The 25,473-nt window shown below is 36.6% G+C and overlaps 1 protein-coding gene across 2 annotated transcripts in view; it reads right to left on the bottom strand.

Moving 5' to 3' along the window:
• atrnl1b (attractin-like 1b) overlaps positions 1-25,473 on the bottom strand; it is a 422,410-nt gene that overhangs the window by 322,870 nt on the left and 74,067 nt on the right. For both annotated transcript variants that reach the window (XM_006630935.3, XM_015347888.2), the window contains exons 5-7: positions 25,126-25,334; positions 10,821-10,995; positions 10,308-10,395 (exon numbers count right to left, since the gene is read on the bottom strand). In XM_006630935.3, coding sequence (XP_006630998.1) covers positions 10,308-10,395; positions 10,821-10,995; positions 25,126-25,334 — 472 coding nt within the window. The remainder of the gene's footprint in view (positions 1-10,307; positions 10,396-10,820; positions 10,996-25,125; positions 25,335-25,473) is intronic.

Genomic DNA, 25,473 nt, shown 5'->3' with positions numbered 1-25,473 from the left:
TATCTTAGTCTAGAGCTAGCTTGCAATGACAGAGATCAATTCCAATTACAGAAACAAATGATCATACAACTGCAAGGCTTCCCAACTGAAACTGTACAGTATGTGAAATCAATTAGCTTTGACAAGAATAGGATCTGAATTAGAACACAATCTTGGTGAGTAAGTGTTGATCTTTCGTAAAAATAAATACAACTTGATGCTCTTTGTAATGAAAAAAATATTAGATGATAATTTAGGAGAGGATCAAGCTTTTTAATTGAACTTAACAGATGCAGCAGTTTTCAATAAAAAATGCAAGGCCATTTTATTCACAGGAATTTGTGTTTGTCTTAAGAATATTCAGAGCCCACAAAAAAATAATTTGATTGCACGGTGGGAAAAACGAACATTTTTAATAAAACTTATATTCTAAATATACAAGATAGTTGTTTAAATCATGTATTGTTGAATGCATATATAATAGAGATTTAAGTAATACATTTACTGTAGGTACACAGTACAAAAGCAGTGATCTCCAGATTTACTGCCAGGCCAGACAATTAAGGCAAATTCTCTCATGCAGAAAAACAATTCAAAAGAAACAGACTACTTCCAAATACGGTGCCTTGCGAAAGTATTCGGCCCCCTTCAACTTTTCAACATTTTGCCACATTTCAGGCTTCAAACATAAAGATATAAATGTTTTATTTTATGTGAAGAATCACCAACAAGTGGGACACAATTGTGAAGTGGAACGAAATCTATTGGATTTTTGAAACTTTTTTAACTAATAAAAAAATGAAAAGTGGGGCGTGCAAAATTATTCGGCCCCTTTGCGTTAATACTTTGTAGAGCCACCTTTTGCTGCGATTACAGCTGCAAGTCGCTTGGGGTATGTCTCTATCAGTTTTGCACATCGAGAGACTGAAATTCTTGCCCATTCTTCCTTGCAAAACAGCTCGAGCTCAGTGAGGTTGGATGGAGAGCGTTTGTGAACAGCAGTTTTCAGCTCTTTCCACAGATTCTCGATTGGATTCAGGTCTGGACTTTGACTTGGCCATTCAAACACCTGGATACGTTTATTTGTGAACCATTCCTTTGTAGATTTTGCTGTATGTTTGGGATCATTGTCTTGTTGGAAGATAAATCTCCGTCCCAGTTTCAGGTCTTTTGCAGACTCCAACAGGTTTTCATCCAGAATGGTCCTGTATTTGGCTGCATCCATCTTCCCCTCAATTTTAACCATCTTCCCTGTCCCTGCTGAAGAAAAGCAGGCCCAAACCATGATGCTGCCACCACCATGTTTGACAGTGGGGATGGTGTGTTGAGGGTGATGAGCTGTGTTGCTTTTACGCCAAACATATCGTTTTGCATTGTGGCCAAAAAGTTCGATTTTGGTTTCATCTGACCAGAGCACCTTCTTCCACATGTTTGGGGTGTCTCCCAGGTGGCTTGTGGCAAACTTTAGACGAGACTTTTTATGGATATCTTTGAGAAATGGCTTTCTTCTTGCCACTCTTCCATAAAGGCCAGATTTGTGCAGTGTAAGACTGATTGTTGTCCTATGGACAGACTCTCCCACCTCAGCTGTAGTTCTCTGCAGTTCATCCAGAGTGATCATGGGCCTCTTGGCTGCATCTCTGATCAGTCTTCTCCTTGTCTGAGCTGAAAGTTTAGAGGGACGGCCAGGTCTTGGTAGATTTGCAGTGGTCTGATACTCCTTCCATTTCAAGATGATCGCTTGCACAGTGCTCCTTGGGATGTTTGAAGCTTGGGAAATCTTTTTGTATTCAAATCCGGCTTTAAACTTCTCCACAACAGTATTACGGACCTGCCTGGTGTGTTCCTTGGTCTTCATGATGCTCTCTGCGCTTTCAACAGAACCTTGAGACTATCACAGAGCAGGTGCATTTATACAGAGACTTGATTACACACAGGTGGATTCTATTTATCACCATCAGTCATTTAGGACAACATTGGATCATTCAGAGATCCTCGCTGAACTTCTGGAGTGAGTTTGCTGCACTGAAAGTAAAGGGGCCGAATAATTTTGCACGCCCCACTTTTCATTTTTTTATTAGTTAAAAAAGTTTCAAAAATCCAATAGATTTCGTTCCACTTCACAATTGTGTCCCACTTGTTGGTGATTCTTCACATAAAATAAAAAATTTATATCTTTATGTTTGAAGCCTGAAATGTGGCAAAAGGTTGAAAAGTTGAAGGGGGCCGAATACTTTCGCAAGGCACTGTACATTTCAAGAGAAAGCTGAATTGAATACATCATCTAGATTCTATAGCACGTATTCCTAATTTTGTACCTACCCTGCACAAGACCAAATTCATCTCGCATAAAACTTCTCTTTTCTTGTGTTATGTTAAAAACAGCACTATCAACATACAGAACGAGATGGTAAATCCTGCAATAGTACAAACCAGATTGTGACATCTGCCACAAACCTACCCATTGTTTTTAAGTGTATGTGGTTAACAACAGCAATATAGTATCTGATAATATGCAAAGTGGATAAAGCACAATATTTTCAAAATAAGAATCACAAATTACTTTATATTATAGCCAGCTACATTTGAAAATTCACATTTCACAATTCAGTATTTGTATTGCAATGTTCCCACAGAATTTTTTTAAAGACAAAATTATTTATCAGCAGATATCTTTAAAGAATTCAAAAACCAAAATAGGCTGCTTCCAGAGGTATTCAGACCCCTGTGCTCTGGTGGCTCCAAATTTACTCAGATGAAAAGAAATTGCCCCTAAAGCATATATAATTCTTGCCATTGGCCTCTGTCTGGCACCACTGAAGTGACTATCAAATTATCAGTTATTTGTCAGCAGATATCTTTAATAATTCTTGTCTTAAATTTTCTGTTTGCATGTAATTTCCAATGCACCTTATATTAAAGGCCTAAGTCTCATTAGTCTTTTTTAAAGAAAAATTAAAATAACCATATCCCCAAAGCTCAAATTCTGGTGAGACAATAATAAAACTAAGGAACTAGAGTATAGCATCAGGAACCACAGCTCATAGAACTTGAAAATACTTTTTGAAATAACATGATAAAGATTAATTTCCACCGGGTTTCATTCTCTCTCCGTCTTTAAAAGCACTACAAATCTTTTCATTATAATGCCCCAGAACTACTGTTGCCTGCAACACAGCACACTCCCCTACCTTACTATGAGCAATGTAAGCATAAACTGTTGTGAGTTAATTTTATACACCCCTCAGCAGTTTGTGCATTAAATTCATTAAATGTTTTAAACTTACTTTTCTCATTTATGCATAATCTGTGAAAAGTATGAGCAATGTTTTGTAAGCTTTAAAATGAAGTTTCCCCTAAAAGTAAATCTATGCAGTTTCCAAGCAGATAACAGTCAAAACCATGTTCTCAAAACAGATACTGTACTTACAAATATGTTGAGAAGAATTTTAAATGAGATGTTGTTTTACAGTTTACATTTTAGTTTAATGAGGTGTTTATCAGTCCAGCAGCTCCATCTGGTGACTGGATTTGCAACATACTGTACTCAAGATATTAAATTAAAAATACTATCAGAAATAAAAAGGATTCCACTGCATGTCCTGGAAGGAAACTTTTTTCTTCCTCATACCCCTCTCCAGATACAATGCTATGATTATTTTATTCTGTACCTTGAGCATGACTTAAAAAACTAGGTACTAATTTATATGCTAATTGCGGATTTCATTTTATGCTGTTGCTAAGCCACAGCTAAGTACAAAATATTGCTGCACGCTCCCCAAAGTGAGAGCAGCACCAGCAGTGTAAGCTTAAGCTGTGTATCAAATAAGTTAAAGTACTGTACATGCCCAAGACAGACTTCAGTGTTTAAACCCTCAAACACCCCCACTGCATTCACCATACCTGAAACAAGGTAATTGACTGATAAAAGTAGCCAAAACATATCTGTAACTAAGATACAGTTTTTGTAAGATGTTGTGGCTACACATATAGCACTATAAAGCACATGGATCGGCTTCTACAAAAATAATAAGAACAAATGTCTGTTTTTTTAATATTGTTTACTTACTCTACAGTTCTAAATAAACTTTTTCCCAAAGTTTACTGGACATGTATCGACATTAAGACGGCAAACATAAGTATAGCAATACCGGCACTATGAGAAAGAATTCCATATATGCACAATATTTAACTGTGTTTTTGTTAAGATGTACCAGTACCACCCCTTTGCCCCCCAGGAGCAGCCTTTCACAACGCAGTAATGAAACAAAGGAAAGCCAAAAGGCTGAGAAATGAAAAGCATGCCTGTTAACCCACAAAACAAGAACAGAACAACCTGGAGAGGCTGCAAGAATCCATGAAGACAGCAGAAAGAATCTCAAGACACTATCTTTTGTGGTCATCCATGTAGGTGGATAACAACAAAAAATAATGCAATGGCGCCCAAAATAGTAGCTTTAATCCCAGTCAAGAGAAAAAAAAAAGAATTTGAATTAGGAGCCTTTATACTGGGGGTGTAAAGCGAGGGTGTTATCAGACAAGACATCTTAGAAAGTGAAAGATTAAGACTGCCAAAGTAATCATGAGTTAAATCAGAACTAATTTCACATTCAAACTCGTTATTACTTTGGAAACAGATACAGCATATTGTAAGACAAAAACCTTCCAGTTTCCTTCTTAAAGCAAAGCTCTATCTTCTGCTCTTTCAAACTTTTTCATGGAAGAAGAGGGCATCTACATGAATGGATTGTTTTTTTGGACATACAAATATGGATATGTTGTGTCCAAGGACATTCTACTGCAGTGTTTCATGTTCAGTTTTTTCTTACATAAACATTTGTGCATAGATGCTTAAATTTGACACTATCTGTTAAGAGTTTTATACACCTGTTGTCAGTAAACCAGATCTTACATACATAAATCCTTTATTCCATGCAAATGGCAACACTGGCAACAGAAGGGTAGGAAAAGGATAGCTCAACATCGCCATCAAGTGACACCACAAGGTCAAGCATCAAGTGATGTGCAGCAAGCACAAATGTTTCCCCTTACCATAAAGTACAAACATTCCTTTCAATTTAGAGAGACAGGTTTAAATATAAACCAATGGAATGTGCATCCCCCTTGTGCTAATCTCAAAAAATGTCAGCATGGTTTCAAATTTTGCTGATAGAAAATTTATATAACAGCTGCCTTAACAATTGGCAAAATAAACTTGACATTTAAAAAAAAACACCCGGAACTACAAAACATTGATACAAACTATTTCAGATAGGTGAAGGAAGACTTTTTCCACAAGAGCTTGAGTTGTGTGAAAGGGAAAGGGAAGACAGCTTCCCTTTATTTTATGACAGGCTTCACAGCTGGCAGTCGTCAAACTAAATCAGACTGTAAGTTCTCAGCTCCTTTCTCTAAGATCTCCCTGAGAGAAGTCTTGTGAGGTGTTCTTCTCCAATGTGTGGAGGTGAGGAACTACACCACTAGAAAGCCCCCTCACTGAGAAGTTGACAGATGCTATTAAAATAAGTTGATTATATGCTCTTGGAAAATCACATCTGTAATGTCATGAACTGCAAAAATGAAATCAGTAGTAGATTTAACGAATAGCAATGGTTCTATCAAGCATTATATATTCTACCTTCACAGTAATCATCTGAAAAGTCATTTGCAGTTCACGCCACATTGCAGTCTCGCTATTTCCTTTCTCCTTTATGTTCTATTTAATCGGTACAATTGCACATCTGAAAAGTATGGCGAAAATTAAATGAGTGCCCAACAGATGCATTCAACCTTACAGTAAAGGGAAGATTTAGAGCCATTATCGGGGGAAAAAAAACTTAGTCTGAAACACTTTCCTTGACCTTTCACCTATTGATTGATCAAAATTCCTGCAGAAAATCCCATTTGTTTACACCAACAATAACTCACTGTCTCCTCTCCAAGCAAAAAGCTGCAGAACCCTCTGCTTTCAGTGTTGACCCTCTTTACAGGTGACTGCTTTTAACTTCTACCCCATAATCGATGTGTTTAGATTACATTAAGAGAAAGACAAACACAGCTGCCCAAAGAGGTTAAAATTGAGAATTTAGAAGAAATCAGAGAACCTAAACAGCAGCAAAACCAGCACTGCTTCAGACAAGTAAAAATGAAACACAAAAGGCTCTTCAGAATCCACCTGTCTCTATCTGAACCTGAATCAACAGGATACTGCTTTCAACAGTAAATTTAATCCTGCTGTCCACATGTGACTATCAAATCATTCAAGCTGGATTTCTCCCTATATGCGGCTTTATGTTCAGTTTTTCCTTTACCTGTAGCCTCCCTGAAGCAGGCAGTATCTATTTTCCTGGTGTTATCTTTGTAGCAGAAGGGACAATCCGCTTAAGTCTGTCTCCCCTTCACTGCAGGATGTTTTACCTCTGAGCCAAAACCAGTCTTTCTTAAAGGTTTAAAAGTGAGAAACTGCTAGTGCATCTCATCCTTTTTCGCTACCATAAAGGAAAACAAATTCTCTGAACTCTAACTGAATACATTCCAGTGAAGTACCATGAAGTTTGTACTGTTGGTTAGTTTGGAAATAACTGATGTGCAAGATGAAAATTAAACATTTGCAACACACTTTCTTCCAATAGAAAAAAAAAAACTCAGGCAGTGAAATGTATTGGAGACCAACACAGCAGTTCACATTGAACATCTCTTTTTGTTTACCTGACAAAATTTAACTCCTTAAAGTTTTAAAGCAGATGTTGCATAAGAAGTAAAGAAACCTGCTAAAAAAAAGAAAAAAAAGATGAAGGTGCGAATTAATTTCAACCTACAGGTCTTTTAACTGCAAAAAAAGACAATGACAAAGATTCTCTGTGCAATTAGCACAGTCTTCATTCTCTGCCAGTTATGCACCAAATTTAAGCTCGGCAGCAAAGTAGCATAGTGGTTTGTATTGCTGACTCGTATCTCTGGGTTCAATTCAATCTGCATCATGTTTGTATGCTCCCCCAGTGTTCTCATGGGTTTCCACTGATTTCTTCACACAGTCCAAAGACATACTGGTAGGTTAACTGGGTTTGGGGAAAACTGTTTTGAGTACGTGTTCTCCACCACGGCAGTCCTAAGCTTTTTATAAGAGACAAAAATATGGGTCTTCATGAAAATGACTTACATACTGGATGAAAAATAAATGTTTTTGGACCACACACATATCTGATCAAGTATTGTTACGTCCCAGTGTGTGTTCTGTGTGTGTGTTTTTTCTGTTATGTCCACACCCTTGATTGTTCTCCCTTCCCCATTGGCCCACCATCAAACCACATTTTCAGTATGACGTCATCATCAATTAACTCTCAGCCAATCAGAACACATTTTATTCACTATATAACATGGAAGCTTTCAGGAAGAAAAGGCCTTTCGTTTGACTTCGGTCCCGTTTGGTTTTGGTTATTCCTTTGCTTCGCTCCTGGTTATTGCTTCGGCTTCGTTTGTTGGTTTGTTTTGCTTTGTGTGTGTGTATTTTCGTATAGCTTTGGCTTTGTCGTTTTTTTGGGTTTATATTAGTGTCTTTGTACTTTCGTTTGTTTGTGTGTTCATCCTTGTTTTGCCATTACCTTGCCCCAGTGTTACATGTTCAACTTTTGTGTTCTTTTGTACCCTGCTCCTGTTGATTACTCTTGTTTTCCCTTGTTTGTAGTCCTGGTTCACTTGTGTTTGTATGTGAACTTTTGTATATAAGGTTAGTTTAGGTTGTTGGGGTACACTTTACACACTTAGTTGACTTTGTATTAGTACACTAGTTTAGTACGGGTGAGTGCCGTTTGTCTTGTATGGTTTTGGGTAGTCAGTGCAGGTTAGCTAGGGTGTTGAAGACACCGAAGACTTTGTGTTTCGGGTTTTCTTTTGTAGTCAGATTAGCTTTCCCTCACTGTCGTAGCCAGCTCCATTTTGTTATTTTCTTTTCTTTGGCACCACTCTAGTTCCTTACCCTTATCACGCTTCCTAGTCCCTCACCAAAACCCACCTGCTTCCAAAAGAATTATCCTAAATGTTACACCCCTTTACCCCTAGACACTTGGGGTTGTAACATTATTGGGGGCTCGTCCGGGATATCTAATTCCCATCCTAAAGGATTTTTTTTTTATGTTGCAGAATTTTGGTGTTGGTACAGGATTTTGATTTGTGGATTGTGTTTTGGCAAGGTACTGTAATTATGGCTACTTTTGATTTGCGAAAGTTTGTGGAGGAACCTTCCTTTGAGCAGCTGGATAAGTGTAGGAAGGATGAATTGTGCCAAATTGCTGATAAACCAACAAACGAAGCCGAAGCAATAACCAGGAGCGAAGCGCAGCAATAACCAAAACCAAACGGGACTGAAGTCAAACAAAAGGCCTTTTCTTCCTGAAAGCCTCCATGTTATATAGTGAATAAAATGTGTTCTGATTGGCTGAGAGTTAATTGATGATGACGTCATACTGAAAATGTGGTGTGATGGTGGGCCAATGGGGAAGGGAGAACAATCAAGGGTCAGCAGTGTGAACATAACAGAAAAAACACACACACAGAACACACACTGGAATGTAACAAGTATAAACACATTTCTTTTCAGAAAACCAGAGCAACCTATTTAAACCACAAATACTATTACACAGCTTGATCCTTGCCTCAGGACTTTTTTGCCATTAACCAAAAATAACTAAAATGACAGAAAAAGAGATGAACGGACAAGTCTGTGTTTGAGACATTACTTCTGCTAGGAAATAATCTAAAATGAAAATTAACTGGACAAATACAGAATAAACTCAGAAAACAGATATAACTGTAAATAAAACTTGATATTGAGATCTTACTCTGTTATTAAAAGTAAGATCTTTCCCCAAATAAACGATTTGGGGAAAAAAATGATAAATGATCAATTAAGCAATGTCATGTAAAAAATGTTAATATTTTCTAAGTGTCCTGATAACCGTTAATGTTGTATCACTGCTTATATTTCAAACATGCTTATAATAGGTATGAAGTGCTACAAAAGGTCCTTGTAACAAATCTTCATGGCCAAATGTTTATATTTCCAATGAATTATTTGTTTTATTGCAAATCCTTCATATAGCTTTATTCTTAAGAAAAAATGCATTAACTTCAACATGAGCTTCCTCAAGCCTATAATGCATACACTGATTATATAAATTCAGTTGAACATAACAATTGGACACTGGTTTATTACTACAGAAATATAAGACCTAAAGTTAAACTTTCCTTCTGCAAATCATGTCTGCTGTTTCAGTGATGGAGCATCTGGATAATGCAAGAAATGTAGCATATAAGATTGGTCCCACAACCAGGAGGATCTTGGTACTGAAGTTTAGGGTAGTGGGGATTTGCAACTAGTTTTGGAAAAGGCTATTTAAGCTGCTACTCTAAATCAAACACTGATGCCCCATCAATGTATACATGGACTGGGCGAAATATCATGTTGGAATTCGTACATGAGCATTTACAATACCAAAGAGTCTCTGAGCAGAGCCTGTTGGGTGCCAATGACAACCACAATGTTTTGTATCTGAATTACTAAAAAAAAATTGAATTGTTTCTTCTTTCAAAGGAGGACTTCATTACCCACTTGTAGGTACATCTCACACAAACCTCTGGCAACAATTAACAACAGTCTGCAGCTCAGACATTATGTTATACTGTGGTAATGTACTGGTAAAGCTCATGTGTCAACACAAAACACAAAGATTGTGTGAAATACTTTACTTTATAAAGGGATAACACATTTCATAGTTTAAAATAATACATTTGATAAATTTAAATAAATCTTAACTGGATTACCATATTTACCATATTTCTATGATCATGTTAAAAGTAAATCCATTCTTTTTTGCATAAGAATACTACAAAATCACTGAAACTGGTTACAGTTTAAAGGTAATCTACATCTCATCTTACCATAGCTATTGAATATTTTTACAATTCAAATTAAACACAATATTTCCCAAATCTTTTTATATCACCATCTTAAGAGCTTTACAAATAATTCTCATCACTCCATCTCAGCGTGTGCCTTAAGAGCACAAGTTTCGCTGCAGTTTTATGAAATTACTGTTTGCTGCAGATTGTTTCCACCCGTACAAATTAAGCATCACATGCTGGGCCTAATGATGAACAGCTACCAAGCATTTGAGAAAAATTCCACTCCATTTGAAACTAATTTGCTTTCCTTCAGTGTAAGTAACCACACATAACCAGTCATGTTAAAAAGTGTGATTGCAGGTCTGTATCACAGGATCACAACTTATAGAAGGACACCAGCACCCATATCTCTTAGCAAAGCCTCTTACCTGGTAGAGAGCAAGGGAGTGTCCATACCTCTGCAGGGGTCCACTGTTTATTGATACGACATTCCAGATACTGCTTTCCAAATTGTAACTACAAAATGAACCAAAAGATTTCACCAGGCTGTAAGAACTATAAGAACTGTAAGAATTATTAAGTAATACTTTTGTGGGACATTGTATTAACGTGTTTGTGATTTTTCTAAAAGTAAATGTAAAAATATACAGCTGCACATCTGGCAAAGAAGTGTAGAAAATCATCCACATAAACAATTTGGGATTTTTAGCTCAGAGTTGTGCAACACATCAAAGGGTGTTGTCTAGCATGAACACATTTATTAATATTTAAAATCCTTTACAAAAAAATCTGTTATTTTACTAATTCCGCATTCAAAACCACACATAAGAGATTTCAATTTAAGAGAAAAATAATCTCTTCGACACTCTGGTCTTCTTATACAGAAGAGACATTTAACTAAATATGTTGGTGGATTATATGGGTGAAGAAGAAAAGCTTACTTTAAAACCATCTGGAAAGAGCTGTAATTAAAGGTGTAGCCTCCTATCACCCACATAAACTTTCCATGCACCACAGCCTTGTGGGACGCACGGCCAACAGATGGACTGAAAGGCTTGGCGTTTGGCAGAACCCAATATGATTCTGTGGAAGGAACCGTTAAGGAGCAGTCTGGACCTAGGCACAAGGGAGAAAAGATTACACAGTTATGCATACTTTGAAATATTTCATTGCTAATTGTGAATAAACATATAAACAAGGTAAAGCTCTCCAGTCATTAGAATGCTCTAGTTCCCTGAACTGCTCTGAAAGTTGGCACTATATATTCTATAAGAAACTTTTTTTGTATCTGCTAGTGCCCTCAGCTGTTCAGATACAAAAATACAGCCAAACATGGTCGTATACCAGTAGTGCTGTAATGATCATACATCCAGAGAAAGTATTAACTGAAACAGTTTGTCATATTTTTACAAACTTTTAGAAGGCAAAATACAATAAACAAACTCACTACCAATAATAAACACTCACTGATCATTACTATGTTTATGAGTGCTACCTTGCAGGTAAAAGATGGAGAACCGAACTCCTTGGATTGATTTTATATTCAAATTTTGGTTATCAAATGCAAAGTCTTGCACTGCGGACAGAGAGCAGCACCAAAAATACAGCAAAAAAAAGCTCATAAGGAACCTCCCACCTTTACCATTTAAGCTTAGAAAATATCAGGACTTATTGTGGAGTGAAAAATGCAAATGTTTTCCAGATCTGGAAAAGCATGACCACTGATTTTCAGTTCAGAAGTTGCCATTGGATGCTTAGCAGTACCAGTCAACAATGGTGACACGAAAATTCCTTCTCATCTGAAACATGATGGAGGAAAACTTAAACCACATGAATAATGACAATCATTAAGTCATACAAAAATGGCACCAGTTTGTTAAAGGACAGGCTAAAATGTGTCCACTGAAAAGTTTTGTTTTCCCCACTAGGGCTAATTTTTGTTTTAAATTATACTTTGTGATGAAAGAATGCTAATAAACAAGAATTAAAACTACTGTATTTACATTAGTAAATTACATTAAAAGTTTCAATTTAAACTTAAGTTTAAATAAAAAATTAAAGCTTGTCACTATATGTGTCACAATTTTCATTTTTACTGTTACTGCTCCATAGCTTTTGCTGGCTTTAATTTTGACAAAACTATATCCATTGATACTGTTATATCAACCACTAGGATTGAGCTCAAGCACAATGTTTAAGGTAACCAAATCTCCAAACACTAATTTCAAATAAAGAATGACTGCGAACCTACTGTACATCGCTCACTATGGGTACATCCAGAGCAAGACAGCAGTGTAATCGCACAACTCTTGAGGCAAGCAAATGTGACCCTATTCTAATTGACTTGCGTAAAAAGGTGGCATGTTCATCTAAATTCTAATTAGATCATTCATTTTCCCAAGGACGTGGGCAGGAACACCTCCACCACAACCCGATTTCCCTTTAACAACTGCTCTTGCTAAGAGGGACAGTGGTGTCAGGCTATTAACAGAATTACTATTCCCGTTTCATGTCATTAATCCTCCGCTGCAATGAATGGATTCCATTGGTATTGTTGCTACCTAAACAAATTGTAATTGGCAAAGGGACATTTTAAAATATTTCTGAGTGTGATTTAAAATATGAAAACAAGAAAACTTCTGAATTTATGTTCCAGGTTCTAATACAAATGGGAGAGCTAGTTCTGACCCTTATTTAACACACAGAACCATCCATTCAAAATGAGCGAGGTACACTGCGTTAAAACATTCCGAATCCCGGTCTCTGCTGAGGGACAATCTTTTTCCAATTAAGAATTTAAGTCGCTTACTGTTTAAACTTTCACTAATTTTAAACTCTGTATTACAACATGTTTAACATTCAATTTTAAAAAGTCGGTATATTTTATAAAAGCAAGATTGCTCAGTTGGACAAAAGTACACAACCTTCCACCTTCTTCATAAATAATTTAATGATGCATAAATTTTACACATAAAAGTCTTTAACTTGGTAACTTACAGTGGGTTCTGGTTATAATGTGCTTGTTCTAACATAATTAAGCTTATATTCTGTACTTCATAAAAAGTTCTGTACTTCATTTCTAAGAATACGTAGTAAGAACACCACTTGCTGTCATTGTTAAAAGATAAATGTTGTAGTGATCTAACATTACTCGATAGTTATATGAATATGGAATCGTGTAACTAAGCAGCTAAAGTATCACAAGGGGACGTTTCGGAAACATTTTGAGATTATTTTCTTTTTTAAAAAACACTTCTATTGTCCTTGTAGGGGTAATGAGCACTGTAATGCAGTGAGCGGCACCCAGGCGGTTTAAAGTGCGATCAGAGTATTACTTTCAGTTTGTTTCTCATATAGCCAAATGCATAAAAATAGTCCACTATTATAGCTTATTGCGAACATGATGTGTCTCTTTCAGGTTTACATCCGGATTGAGAAAATCTATATTTTGTCTTAATCCAAATGTCAGCCGCCAGTAATCAGCCAACAATTTAACTTGGAATTTAAAAAAAAAAGTTCAAATGTACTATGTAGTACGCCGCCTGGAATTGAACGCGGTCCGTCAGTATCATTCAACAGGGAACCAGCTGGATTAATTATTATACGTGATTGTTTTATGTTTAAGGATTTCTTCACAGAAATCTTTAAATTAAACGAGGCAGGGGAGAAGGGTTATTTTTTACAATTAAATCGGGTAACAGCTTATCAACTCGATGGGCAAATGGTTTCTTTAATTTTTAAAGATGAAATAAAAAATAAGATACAATGAGGTGTTCCTGCCTAACTCAAGCATTGCATGACTTTAAAAGCTGTAAAAATCCATTTTTTATGTGCGACAAACGGCTGACTTGTCTTCCTCATGATCAACTTAGAATCTTTGTGCACACTGTAAGATTTTTATTATTTAATTAAACGTTTAAAATACTTGAATTTCATAAAAGTTGTACTGATTTAAAACCTCTTGATAGCAATATTAATATGGAGTCATGTAGCTAAGCTGCTAAAATATCACAAGGGGACATTTTGGAAACAAAAGATTCAAAAAAAATTTCACTCTCTTGGTTGTTTTAGAAAAACAATCTCGTCAAAATTGTAATTTAAATAATTTAATACAAATACTAAGTGTTGAGTGACAATGGGAAAACGAGGAAGAGGACGTAAACACACTCACAATTACATGACAAAGGATTTTGAAGAGGAATGGGGAGACCAAAATAGTCCTCTCCCTGCCCAGTGGGGCGCAAGGAGCCAGTCTGTACATTTAGACCTGCTGCAGAAACAGAAGCAGGGGTCAAAATAATGGATTTGAAGGGCAGGTCGAGGAGACAAAACCTGAGGATCTATGGAATCCCGGAGGAGAGCAAAGGAGCATCAATAACCAAGTGCATCTAAAAGTTTATTAGAGAACAACTTGAATTCCCCTGACACTGATTAAGAGATTGAAAGAATCTCAAAAATCACAAAAATGACAAAATTAAGGTTACATAATAATAGATGTAATAGAAATTGAATAAAACTCAATATGAATAGAGCTACTATGTGTCCATGGTGTATGCAATATATACAAGTAGTGCAGTGATGCTGAATACAGTGAAAACTGTGTGTTGATCTAGCCATTACAGGTGATTTGCTAAAGGAGCTGCAGGTTGGCTATTTAGCAGTCTTATTGCCTGGAGGTAGAAGCTGTTCCGTAATCTGAAGGATTTGGACCGAATGCTTCGGTATCGTTTACCAGACGGTAGGAGGGAAAACAGTTTGTGACTGGGATGACTGGGGTCCTTGAGAATGGACCTGGCCTTCTTAAGACATCTAGCTGAGTAGATATCCTGGATGTTTGGTAGCTCACAACCGGTAATGAGCTGCGCTGACTTCACCAAACTCTGCAGTACTTTGCGATCCAGAGCGGAGCAGTTTCCATTCCAGGCAGTGATGCAACCAGTCAGGATGCTCTCCATTAGTGCACCTGTAAAAGTTGGCCTGGATATGTGATGGAATGCCAAACGTCTTTAGCCTACGGAGAAAGAATAGGCACTGCTGTGCTGTTTTGACCACGGTGTTGGTGTGGTGGGTCCAGGTTAAGTCCTCTGAGATGTTAACTCCCAGGAACTTAAAACTGCTGACCCTCTCCACTGCAGTCGCATTGATGTAGATAGGTGTGTAATCTCCTCCCTGCTGTTTCCTATAGTTCACAATCATCTCCTTAGACTTACTGATGTTCAGAGAGAGGTTGTTCTACTGGCACCATGCTGCCAGGGTTTCAACCTCCTACCTGTACGCAGACTCTTCACTATCTGTTATCAAGCCGATGACTGATGTATCGTCCGCAAACTTGATGATGGAGTTTGAGTTATACCTGGCGACACAATCATGGGTAAATAAAGAGTAGAGGACAGGGCTAAGCACGGAGCCTTGGGGGTCTCCAGTATTTAGAGTCAGGGTAGAGGATATGTTGGTGCCCACCCTCACCACCTACGGACGCTCTGTCAAGAAGTCCAGGATCCAATTTCAGAGGGTGGTGTTCAGTCTCAGGTCCTGGAGGTTGATGAGAAGCTTTGAGGGCACTATGGTAACAAATGTTGAGCTATAATCAACAAACAGTATTCTCACATATGTTCCTTTCTTATCCAGGTGTGAGAGGGCAGTATGGAGGTTATCAGTACCAGTTTCAATTTAGTTGTGTAGTAAAACTAAGAAATTAGTTGTGTAGTAAAACTCAGAAACTTATGGAGCTATTCATGTTTGGTTGATGTGGATGAATTACTTGATTTTGCAAATTAACATTTAATATAATTTCAGTTTTTTATGATAAAAATGGCCTCGTAACATATGGTAGAAAAGGTTAGAGACCGAGAGTAGCAATTAGGAACTGTAGTATTATATTTAGGGCCCTCTTTGAAAAGAAGGGGTTTAATTTTTTTGTTCCCTAATTCCCCGAACCTTTTATCGGGGCACAAAAGGTGGGGTTACATTTTGCACCCCCCACGTGAAGCCCCGAAGTTTAAAAAGTTGTTTTTTTAGATATAGTATTTTGTTTTTAGTACAGTTCAAAATGCCAGCATGTTTGAGAGATTGGGAGGTTTCAATACCAGTAAGCAGCATTACTCGTTTAAATGGTCTTCACAGGATATATAAGTAATTTCTTTTAACGTAAATGGTCTGCATAATCCTATAAAAAGAAGTAGAACACTAATAAACGTTAAGCGAGATAAGGCCCAGGTAGTGTTTCTCCAGGAGACTCATCTATCTGATGCAGAACATGCTAAATTGAAAAGGATGGGTTTTGATAAAAGTGTTCTGTTCATCACATACAACGGGACCTAAAAGGGGAGTAGCTATACTCATTCCGTTAACAGTTTACTTTGAGTATTTGTCAGAGATTAAAGACAAAGATGGTAGGTTCATCCTTGCTAGAGGCAAAATAGAAGACTCTCTAATTACATTGTTTAATATCTATGCACAACCAGGAAGCGATAAGTTCTTTTTTTTTAAAGTGTTTGATTTAATAGCTGCAGAAACAGTAGGAGTGTTGAAATTCAGATGAGATTTTAATCTTTACTTAAATCCAAAGTTAGATACTTCTAAGAATTGTAAAAGGGAACTTAAACCATTAAAGAAATACGTAAATAGATCTATAGAAGACCTAGGTTTATTTGAAGTATGGAGGGACCTATACCCTACAGGAAGGGATTATACACATTTTCTGCACCTCATTATTCATATGGTAGAACACATTATTTTCTTATATACAAATTAGACAGATCAAGAATAAAGGACTGTGAAATTAGAACCTTGGATTTATCTATGCACCAGTTTATGTGACATTTAGACTTAGATATGGTAAAAATCTGGTAAAAAAACATGCTGCTTGGAAGATGAACTGTAGTGTTCTGAATGATAATGATGTTAAAGAGCAAATTACACTAAATTGAACAGAACAATGATACGAGAGAGGTTTCTCCAGCAATACTATGGGATACAGCTAAAGCAGTACTTGGAGGGAAACTTATTTCCATTTATTGATATAGAAAGAAAGAAAGACAAGCCCAATTAAGAGCATTACAATCTGAATTAAAAACTATAGAACAAAAACATTAAAAACACCCACTCGTACAATACGTCAACAGCTATTGAAAGTTAGGGAATAAATAAATAAATTACAAATCATAGAGGTAGAAACACAACTACAATTTCTAAAGCAAAGTTATTACGAATCAGGAGCCAGATCAATGAAAATATTAGCAAGAAGATTAAGTAAACAACAATCCAGATCCCAAAATTCCCAAAATACTTAATCCAGTAACCAACCAGATACATTCTAAACTAAAAGAAATACAAAGAACCTTTACAGAATAATACAAAAAATTATATTCCAACTTAAATTTTCCAATTCAAAATAAACAATATATAGTTCTCTTATTAGAGTCACTTAATTTGCCTGTTTTAAATGAGGAACAAAATAACATGCTAACTAGATTAATAAATGAGGTGGAAATTAATAGTATTTCAGATCTTAAATCTAATAAATCAACAGGGATTGGGATCAGATGGCTTTCCAAGTGAATTTTATAAGACATTCAAAAAACAGTTGGCACCCTTTTTCCTGTCCACCTGTAATTGGATAAGAGGAGGAGGGGATTTACCACCTTCTTGAAGTGAAGCTGTCATTTCTGTTATCCCAAAAGAATGACACGATCTAACTAGATGTGGGTCTTTCCGGCCAATCTCCGTACTTAATGTAGATTACAAAATTTATGCTACAATAATGGCCAAAAGATTAGAGAAAATATTACCTCAGATAATGAATTTAGATCAAACCAGTTTTATTCAGAACTGACAAACACAAGACAATATTAGACGCACCCTTCATATTATGAAGCATATTGATGATCAAAGGAAGTCTAGATGGAGAAAAAGCCCTTGACCAGGGGCAACTGGAAATTTTAATATCGGACATTAGAAAGATTTGGATCTGCGGATGAATTTATCAATATAACAAAAACAATTTACCTAAATCCTAGCAAAAAATAAGATCAATGGATATCTCTCTAAGAGATTTTGTTTGAAATGAGTTACAAGACAGGAGTGTCCCCTGTCACCTCTTCTGTTTTCTCTGTAAATAGAACCGTTGGCAGAATGGATTGCTAATGGCTGGCTGGAGTTTACTGCCACTTTCACTGGGATCCAGAGTGGAAGTTATTAAAATGAATATTCTGCCTTGAATACTATATCTTTTTCAGTCTCTTCCCGTGGAAATCTCATCAGTACAATTTAATGAATGGGATCAAATTATTTCAAGATTCATTTGGGATGGAAGGAAGCCAAGAATTCAATTTAAAACACTACAATTGACCAAGGAGAAAAGTGGTTTAGCCCTGCCTTGCTTAAAGTCATACTACCAAGCAGCTCATCTTATACCACTCATTTGCTGGTGTGATAGATATCATACTGTAAAATGGAAGGAGGTGGAGTCTTTGATTTAAGGTAAATTTCCTATACAGACGGTCCTGGGAAATAGACCAATGGCGGAAACTATATACAAAACAGCTATACCCTGGATAATTTTACCAATTAAAGGTTTAAGATAGTAAAAGCCTATGACTTAGAGAGAGAGAGAGGTTAAAATATTAAGGTGGGTAGTTTGATTCAGATTCCCCTTCTGGGAAATCTGACACAAATTTAGGATTTGGGCTACAAATGGGATTACAGCAATATATACTGTGATGAAACAGGATCATTTGAAAAACTCTGAAGATCTATCACAACATTACAATCTGGAAAAAAAAGATTTTTACAGATATGTTCAAATCAGACATATAAATAGCTGGAGAAAAAACTATTTGTAACAGAAGGCACTAAACTGCTTCATAATTTTATAGTTGTTTATCAGCAGGGTAACTTGAGAAAAATATCATAGCTGTTCAATAGGATCGATGATATGAAAAAAGACTCAACAGAATATATTAAAATAAAATGGGGAAAGAAATCAATATAACAATTTCTGTATATCAGTGGAATTACATGGGATTTCAACAAGGCTCTACAAGTTCACTAACTTGGAGAGACTTCTGTTGGAGGAATCTGACCTGTTTTTTTTTTTTACCAGCCCTAAAATTCAAGCCAAACAAAAAGGCAGCAGTTCAGTGTTGGAGGTTATGTGGAGAACAAGTTGCGACTCACTCACACATATTCTGGTCATGCCCCAAAATACAACAATACTGGAAATCTATATATATAACCCTTAATATAGTAAATGTGGACATATCATTTGAATTTTCTGTTATGTAATTTTGACTTTGATCATACTGAAGTAAAGGACAGATACATATTGGGGATTCTTCTAGCAGCTAGTATAAAAGCAATCACAAGAAAATGGCTTATAAAAGAATCTCCAGCACATGAACAATGGTTTGATGTTGTGAGTGAAATCTTTATAATGGAAAAGATAACTTTTTCTCTCATGTTACAGGCAGAGAGGTTTAAGAAATACTGGACAATATGGATTCATTTTATCTCCCCAATGAGACCTGATTTCAGATTATGAGAGATTACACAGTAATATTTCTGTGTGGACTATTTTGTTGTTTGTTGTGTTTCTCATTAAACAATTGTATTTTCTTATATAACCCCCCATATCTGCTGGCATAATGTAGTTTATTTTATAAGTATGTATGAAAATAATGTAACAACAATTAAAGATGAAGGCAAACGTTCATAAAACTTTCATATTGCTGTTTTGGACGTGTTCCGTTTGTACATCTTTTCATCGCTAAATGAAGAGTTAAAAAAAAGAATCAGTTGCCCATCGTACCACACACGATATTATGTTACATTTTTATGTTTTTGAGAGACTTCAGAAGGCTTCAGCTGATGCATAAAAAATATGGCATAATGCCTTCTCGAGTTATGAAGTCACTTGCACCTGGGATCCGCTTTATTCAAACTAAGGTTTCTAAAAATGCAACCAGGTACTAAATATTGTTTAAATAAAAGCTGTGAAACTTGTTTACAAAGAAAGTGGATTACAGTAATACTAACAGCTATATAAATACATATATTTAGATCCTTAAATTAATATCTTTATTAATTTCTTTAGACAAGCAATTCCATATTATATTCTCTATTTAGCGGATTCTAAAAAGTATGAGGTTTTTTACTGCAATATCGAGCACAAGTACTCATAGAAAAGGTTAAAACACGGAATACAGAGGGCTGGAACACCCCGTCTCAAAAATAGATGTTTAATAAATTGAAGATTGTGAAAACAGTGACAAATCACCCCAAACAAAATACCTTTTTAAAATAAAAGCATTTTGAAATTATTAGTTATTAATAAATCACTTAACTTTGAACATGTTGTGATATTTAGAAATACCAACAAATTCAATATAGTGTCGATAATATTTGCTATTTTACTTTTTCAAGGAAATGTTTATTTGTTAAAAGAAAACTCATGCCAGGAGCTGGGTTCGAGCCCCCGGCCTCTAGCATGCAAGTCACACGCCAAAGCCATTACACCAACGGGCCGCTTGACAACTTAAGCTATAGCTGAAAAGGGCAGGCAAAATGTTTCCAAGTAAATGAGTCAAATTGATGCAGATGTTTACAAAGCGTACTATGGTAATAATTTTGGTTATATGAATATAATTATATTGTTATTAATTTCTTTAGATACGCGATTCCCTATTATATTCCCTATTAATCAAATTCACACAGTACAGGGTCTTACCGCGCATTTTGAACGGCTGCGTCTGTAATACTTTTCCTCTTCCACTTAAACAAGAAATGTTTTCCTGCATTAAAGTACTTAAGAAATTTCTTCCCTATTAGCTTGTCTCAGACACTCTGATACTGGTCTCTAAACAAAAAGCCTGGAGCTCTTTGCCTCAACCTTGTACGTACAAGCTCCAAGGACAATGGAAAACAGCTGTGAAAAAACAACCCACTGAACCCAAAAGTCATTCTCAATTGTCTCTTATCTTCCTGGTATTTGTAGCTCTGGCTGGAAGGCCTTAGTCTGGAACTACATTACCATATTATGTTACAGAGAGTTTAAACTTTTACACATCCTAGACTCCTGAGCCCTTAATACACCCCCTTCCTGACCTTGCTTCTCATGCCTTTACAGCCTTTTACAGCAATTTTGAGGTCAAACATTTCATATATAATAACCCATAGTCCATAAAAGCTTATTTAGAACATACACAAAAGTAGAAAGATTTGGAATAGTTGCAATTTGTCACTTTGAAATGGGCTTTTTCTATGTGTACACTTACAATATTGAATAGGATACACTACTTGCAAAAACTGCTGGTACAGACTTGAATATAATAATTAATACAACTAAAAGGAAGACACTAAAAGCAGACAATTTGCATGCAGTACAAAACACCCTACAACATCTAAAACAGAAAAGCTGAGCAAAGAAGCTTTACGCAAAACAAGCATGAAGCCATCTATGTACTGAACATGCATATAAAAGTATTAGGTCTTGCCACTTGGTGGCAGACTTGGAACAAAACATGCCTGCTCATATTTTCATAGTACTTTCAGAGGAAGTTTCTCTACCATATGTCCCTGGGATTAATTTTGCAGAAGAAAATAACCCAAACTACCTCATCAACGTTCCAGGTTCTAATACTTTAATACTCAAATCCTCTATTACTTAAACAACAAAATTTCAGCAACAAAAATCTTTCACAGCTTAATTATTTCTCCAATACTTTGGTACAGGTGTCCAAACAAAACACCTGGATGTCTAGCTCCATGTGTTTGAATTTAGCACAATTTTCATTTTCAATTTCAGGGATTTGTGAAAGGAACATGTTCTCTCCCTTGAAGACGATTTTCAGTTCAAGCATTAACTCTGATGCTGGGCTACCGTGTGAGAGAACACAGAAGTTAAGAGTGGGTGAGATCAGTGAGAAATTTGAATAATGGGCCAGTTCCTCCCCAATTTCGAAGCAATCAACAGAATCAGCAGGACAGAGACAGAGCTTCATGGATTCTAATCAGTGCAAGGCCTTGCTGCAATATGAACCCTAAACTGATATCAGACGACTATCAGTACAGAACTCCATCCTCTCCATGAGTCTATAAGAGACTGTGAGATCACAGTTCACTTACTGGACAGTCAAAACCTATCTGCTGGGACACACACATTTAAATGTGCTGGGTCAACATTAGAGACACCAGTCCTTTTATTGACTTAACTGCTGAATTATTATTTTCATCTGGACTTTTGACTACTTTCTGTTGACATTCTGCACGCCTTCCAGTCTGACAGCACCCTTACTCATATGTCCATCTGATGCTTAATCTTGTTTCATGCAAGGTGCTTTCTTAAGGTGCGGTCTACTGAAATTCAAACAGAAAACAGTCATTAACTTTTAATACAGCCAAGGTTAAAATTCCTTGGGATTTGTAATTTACCCAGATGAGTTATAAAAAAGGGTCACAAAATAAAAACATAGATCTGTGCTTGTAACGTAGAACTTAAAGCAATTGTGATGTTCCCGTTCATATCTAGATAAACATCACTCACCATGACCACTAGAGGCCAGAAAAACCTGCTTCAAACAAATCTAAGTTTAGCAACACCACATGACATATTATGCAAGTTTGTCATTATAGCACATACTGTATGTACTGTAGATGCAACATTTAAGTATTGATGACTCAAATTGACAGCATCCTCTGTAGAAGGACACAGAATTACATACACAATGTTTTAAAGTACAATAATGTTTAATATAGTGCAGTTGTGTGCATTTTCTAATCATCCTGTTCGGGTGTCCTGCCAAGACCTGACAGACACCAGGCAGTTTCCCTTTCTTCCTTGGCAATGAATGCTTCCTCTGCTCATGCCATGCAGGATATTCTATTGCCACAGCTGCTCTGATCCCAATAAGGGAAGTAAACTAACACCCTCAACACGCTCTCCTGTTGAAGAAAACATAAAAAGATAGGCTATACTGCAGTGTCCTTAACCTTGGTTACTATTTGTAACGGAAATGTACTATTTTTATCTTACTGGATGTTATCATTTGTTTATTTACTTAAATACAAATTGACCTGGCATATTCTTCATTCATTTTGGCGGATGTCTTCTTCTGAGGAAACGTAAAATTTATCATCTCATGAGTTACAAGTCTACTTGCATTGTACAGAACATGATCTTAAAAAAACTGAACTAAAACAGATATGATATATTAAACTACAGAATGGTCAAAGAAATTTACAGATATTGAATTCTAATTCCTAGAGCCCAAATAACATAGTTATAGTAATAATTGCTTACACTAATATTGCGCTTTTCTGGACACTCCACTCAAAGCGCTTTACAGGTAATGGGGACTCCCCTCCACCACCACCAATGTGCAGCATCCACCTGGATGATGCGATGGCAGCCATAGAGCACCAGAACGCTCACCACACATCAGCTATCAGTGGGGGGGAGAGCAGAGTAATGAAGCCAATTCATAGATGGGGATTATTAGGAGGCCATGATTGGTAAAGACCAATAGGAATTTTGGCCAGGACGCCGGTGTTTCACCCCTACTCTTTTTGAGAAAAGCCCTGGGATTTTTAATGTCCACAGAGGGTCAGGACCTCGCTTTTACATCTCATCTGAAGGATGGCACCTGTTTACAGTATAGTGTCCCCATCACTATACTGGGGTATTAGGACCCACATGGACCGCAGGGTGAGCAACCCCTGCTGGCCCCACTAACACCTCTTCCAGCAGTAACCTTAGTTTATCCCAGGAGGTCTCCCATCCAGGTACTGACCAGGCTCACACCCACTTTAGCTTCAGTGGGTTGCCAGTTGTGAGTTGCAGACTGATATGGCTGCTGGCTAGTTAATTATTTAAATAATAGGATGTACATTTAATGTTTGATGGGAAGACAAATACATTTTTAATCTCTCATTAATACTTCTGGTTCGCACACATTTAGTTTAAGTAAAATTCTGAGAGTCACTGGATATTGTGGTGTTTGACATCTTGAAGCAACTGTGATACTGAGCTGTGAAACGTTAGCCATTAACCCCAAATATATGAAAATTCAATCACAGAGGTTTGTGCAGCTGGGACTTTTATGATTTATTACCTGATAATTAATACATGAAATAACTGCCAAATAATTGCTTTTCATTAGGAAGATATGAATTCACTATTTCATTATTGATTGGAAATTAAAGGGGAAATCCAGTGGGAAACAAAAATCAAACTACATAGCAAATAGCAGTTCAAAAGATATTACGACACTGTATGATAATCACATGTTCCAAATTGTCTTCATACAGCTACCTGTACTGTATACTGCCAGACAAAAAAAAAACATCAGCCCACTCAGAGTATTTTCCTGAGCCACAAAAGATCCCTGCATGGACAGGGAGAGGCACGTTTTGAACTATGATGCCCATAGCAGTATTTGTGGATACTAGCACTCCTATCTTATAACTCATTTTAATAGTTATTTAGACACACCTACACCTAGTTAAGGCTTACTATTCAGTACTTATCATAGGCAGGAGACCTGAGATTCAATTTATGAATACAGAACACTGCTGCCTATAGATTTACGAGAATGCTTTTGATCTCTTGTTAAATGTTTCTGCAATGATGTTTTAGCACATCCACAACCACGGTTGCCATTTGACCGCATTAGTACAATTATAGCACCTCTTCATACGAGAAGGCGGCTTCTTTTTTAATTTCCCCTGCTTTTTTCACAGCCCAGAATGTACCATGAAATAAAAACGAGACAGATCCTCCATACACTAGAAGAACAATCATGTGTAAACATTCTACCGTAGTTGCAGAGAAATTACATATGTCTAGAAAAAAAAACAATAAATATAATAAATTATATTATTAGATACAGTATATAATTAATTATTATACAGTTATAATTATAAGGTAAATTCTTATGGTATGTTTCAATATGTGACATCTTTGCACTTTGAGCATTACTTGCATTATCACCACTTCACAAGCCATATACCTAAGCAACCATTGGTTTTGATTCAATATTGAACGACTTGTTTATAAAAGTATTATAGTAAAAATGTTATAATACTATGATAATAATACATTTCCACTAGCATTAGAGAATTAACTTCTGGCCACACCTTGACCATCAAAGCAGAATCACTTTGTATGCGGTCAGTTAGCTGGTGATAGGTAATGTGAATAGGCACTGCACAAAGAGTAAGACATTTGTTTCAGACTCATTAGAACAGTACCTTGCCAGCTATCATTGCACACGCACAGCTTCTCCCCAGTCAAGTCGCAGTAGCCATGGTCCGGGCTGCCACAGTTGTTCCTACAATAGGGGATGTCACAGGCCTCGCCTTTCCAGTATTTGTCACATTCACAGTACACCCTGCTGGCAATGGAGTTCCCAGTCGTACACTTTCCATGGCCTGAGCAATTGTTGGGGCATGAATTAATTCTGCAAACAAAAAAAAAATAGAACACATAATGCAGCAGCAACCTCCTCTCTCTTCAGCTGTGTGCATGATATCCATGCCTGACTTTAACCCATACAAAGTACAGACTAAGCAAATGACTGGCAACTGACGGGCTTAGTC

This window comes from Lepisosteus oculatus, chromosome 4 (assembly GCF_040954835.1).
Source record: "Lepisosteus oculatus isolate fLepOcu1 chromosome 4, fLepOcu1.hap2, whole genome shotgun sequence".
Lineage (NCBI taxonomy): Eukaryota > Metazoa > Chordata > Actinopteri > Semionotiformes > Lepisosteidae > Lepisosteus > Lepisosteus oculatus.
This window is presented reverse-complemented; position numbering and strand designations above follow the sequence as displayed.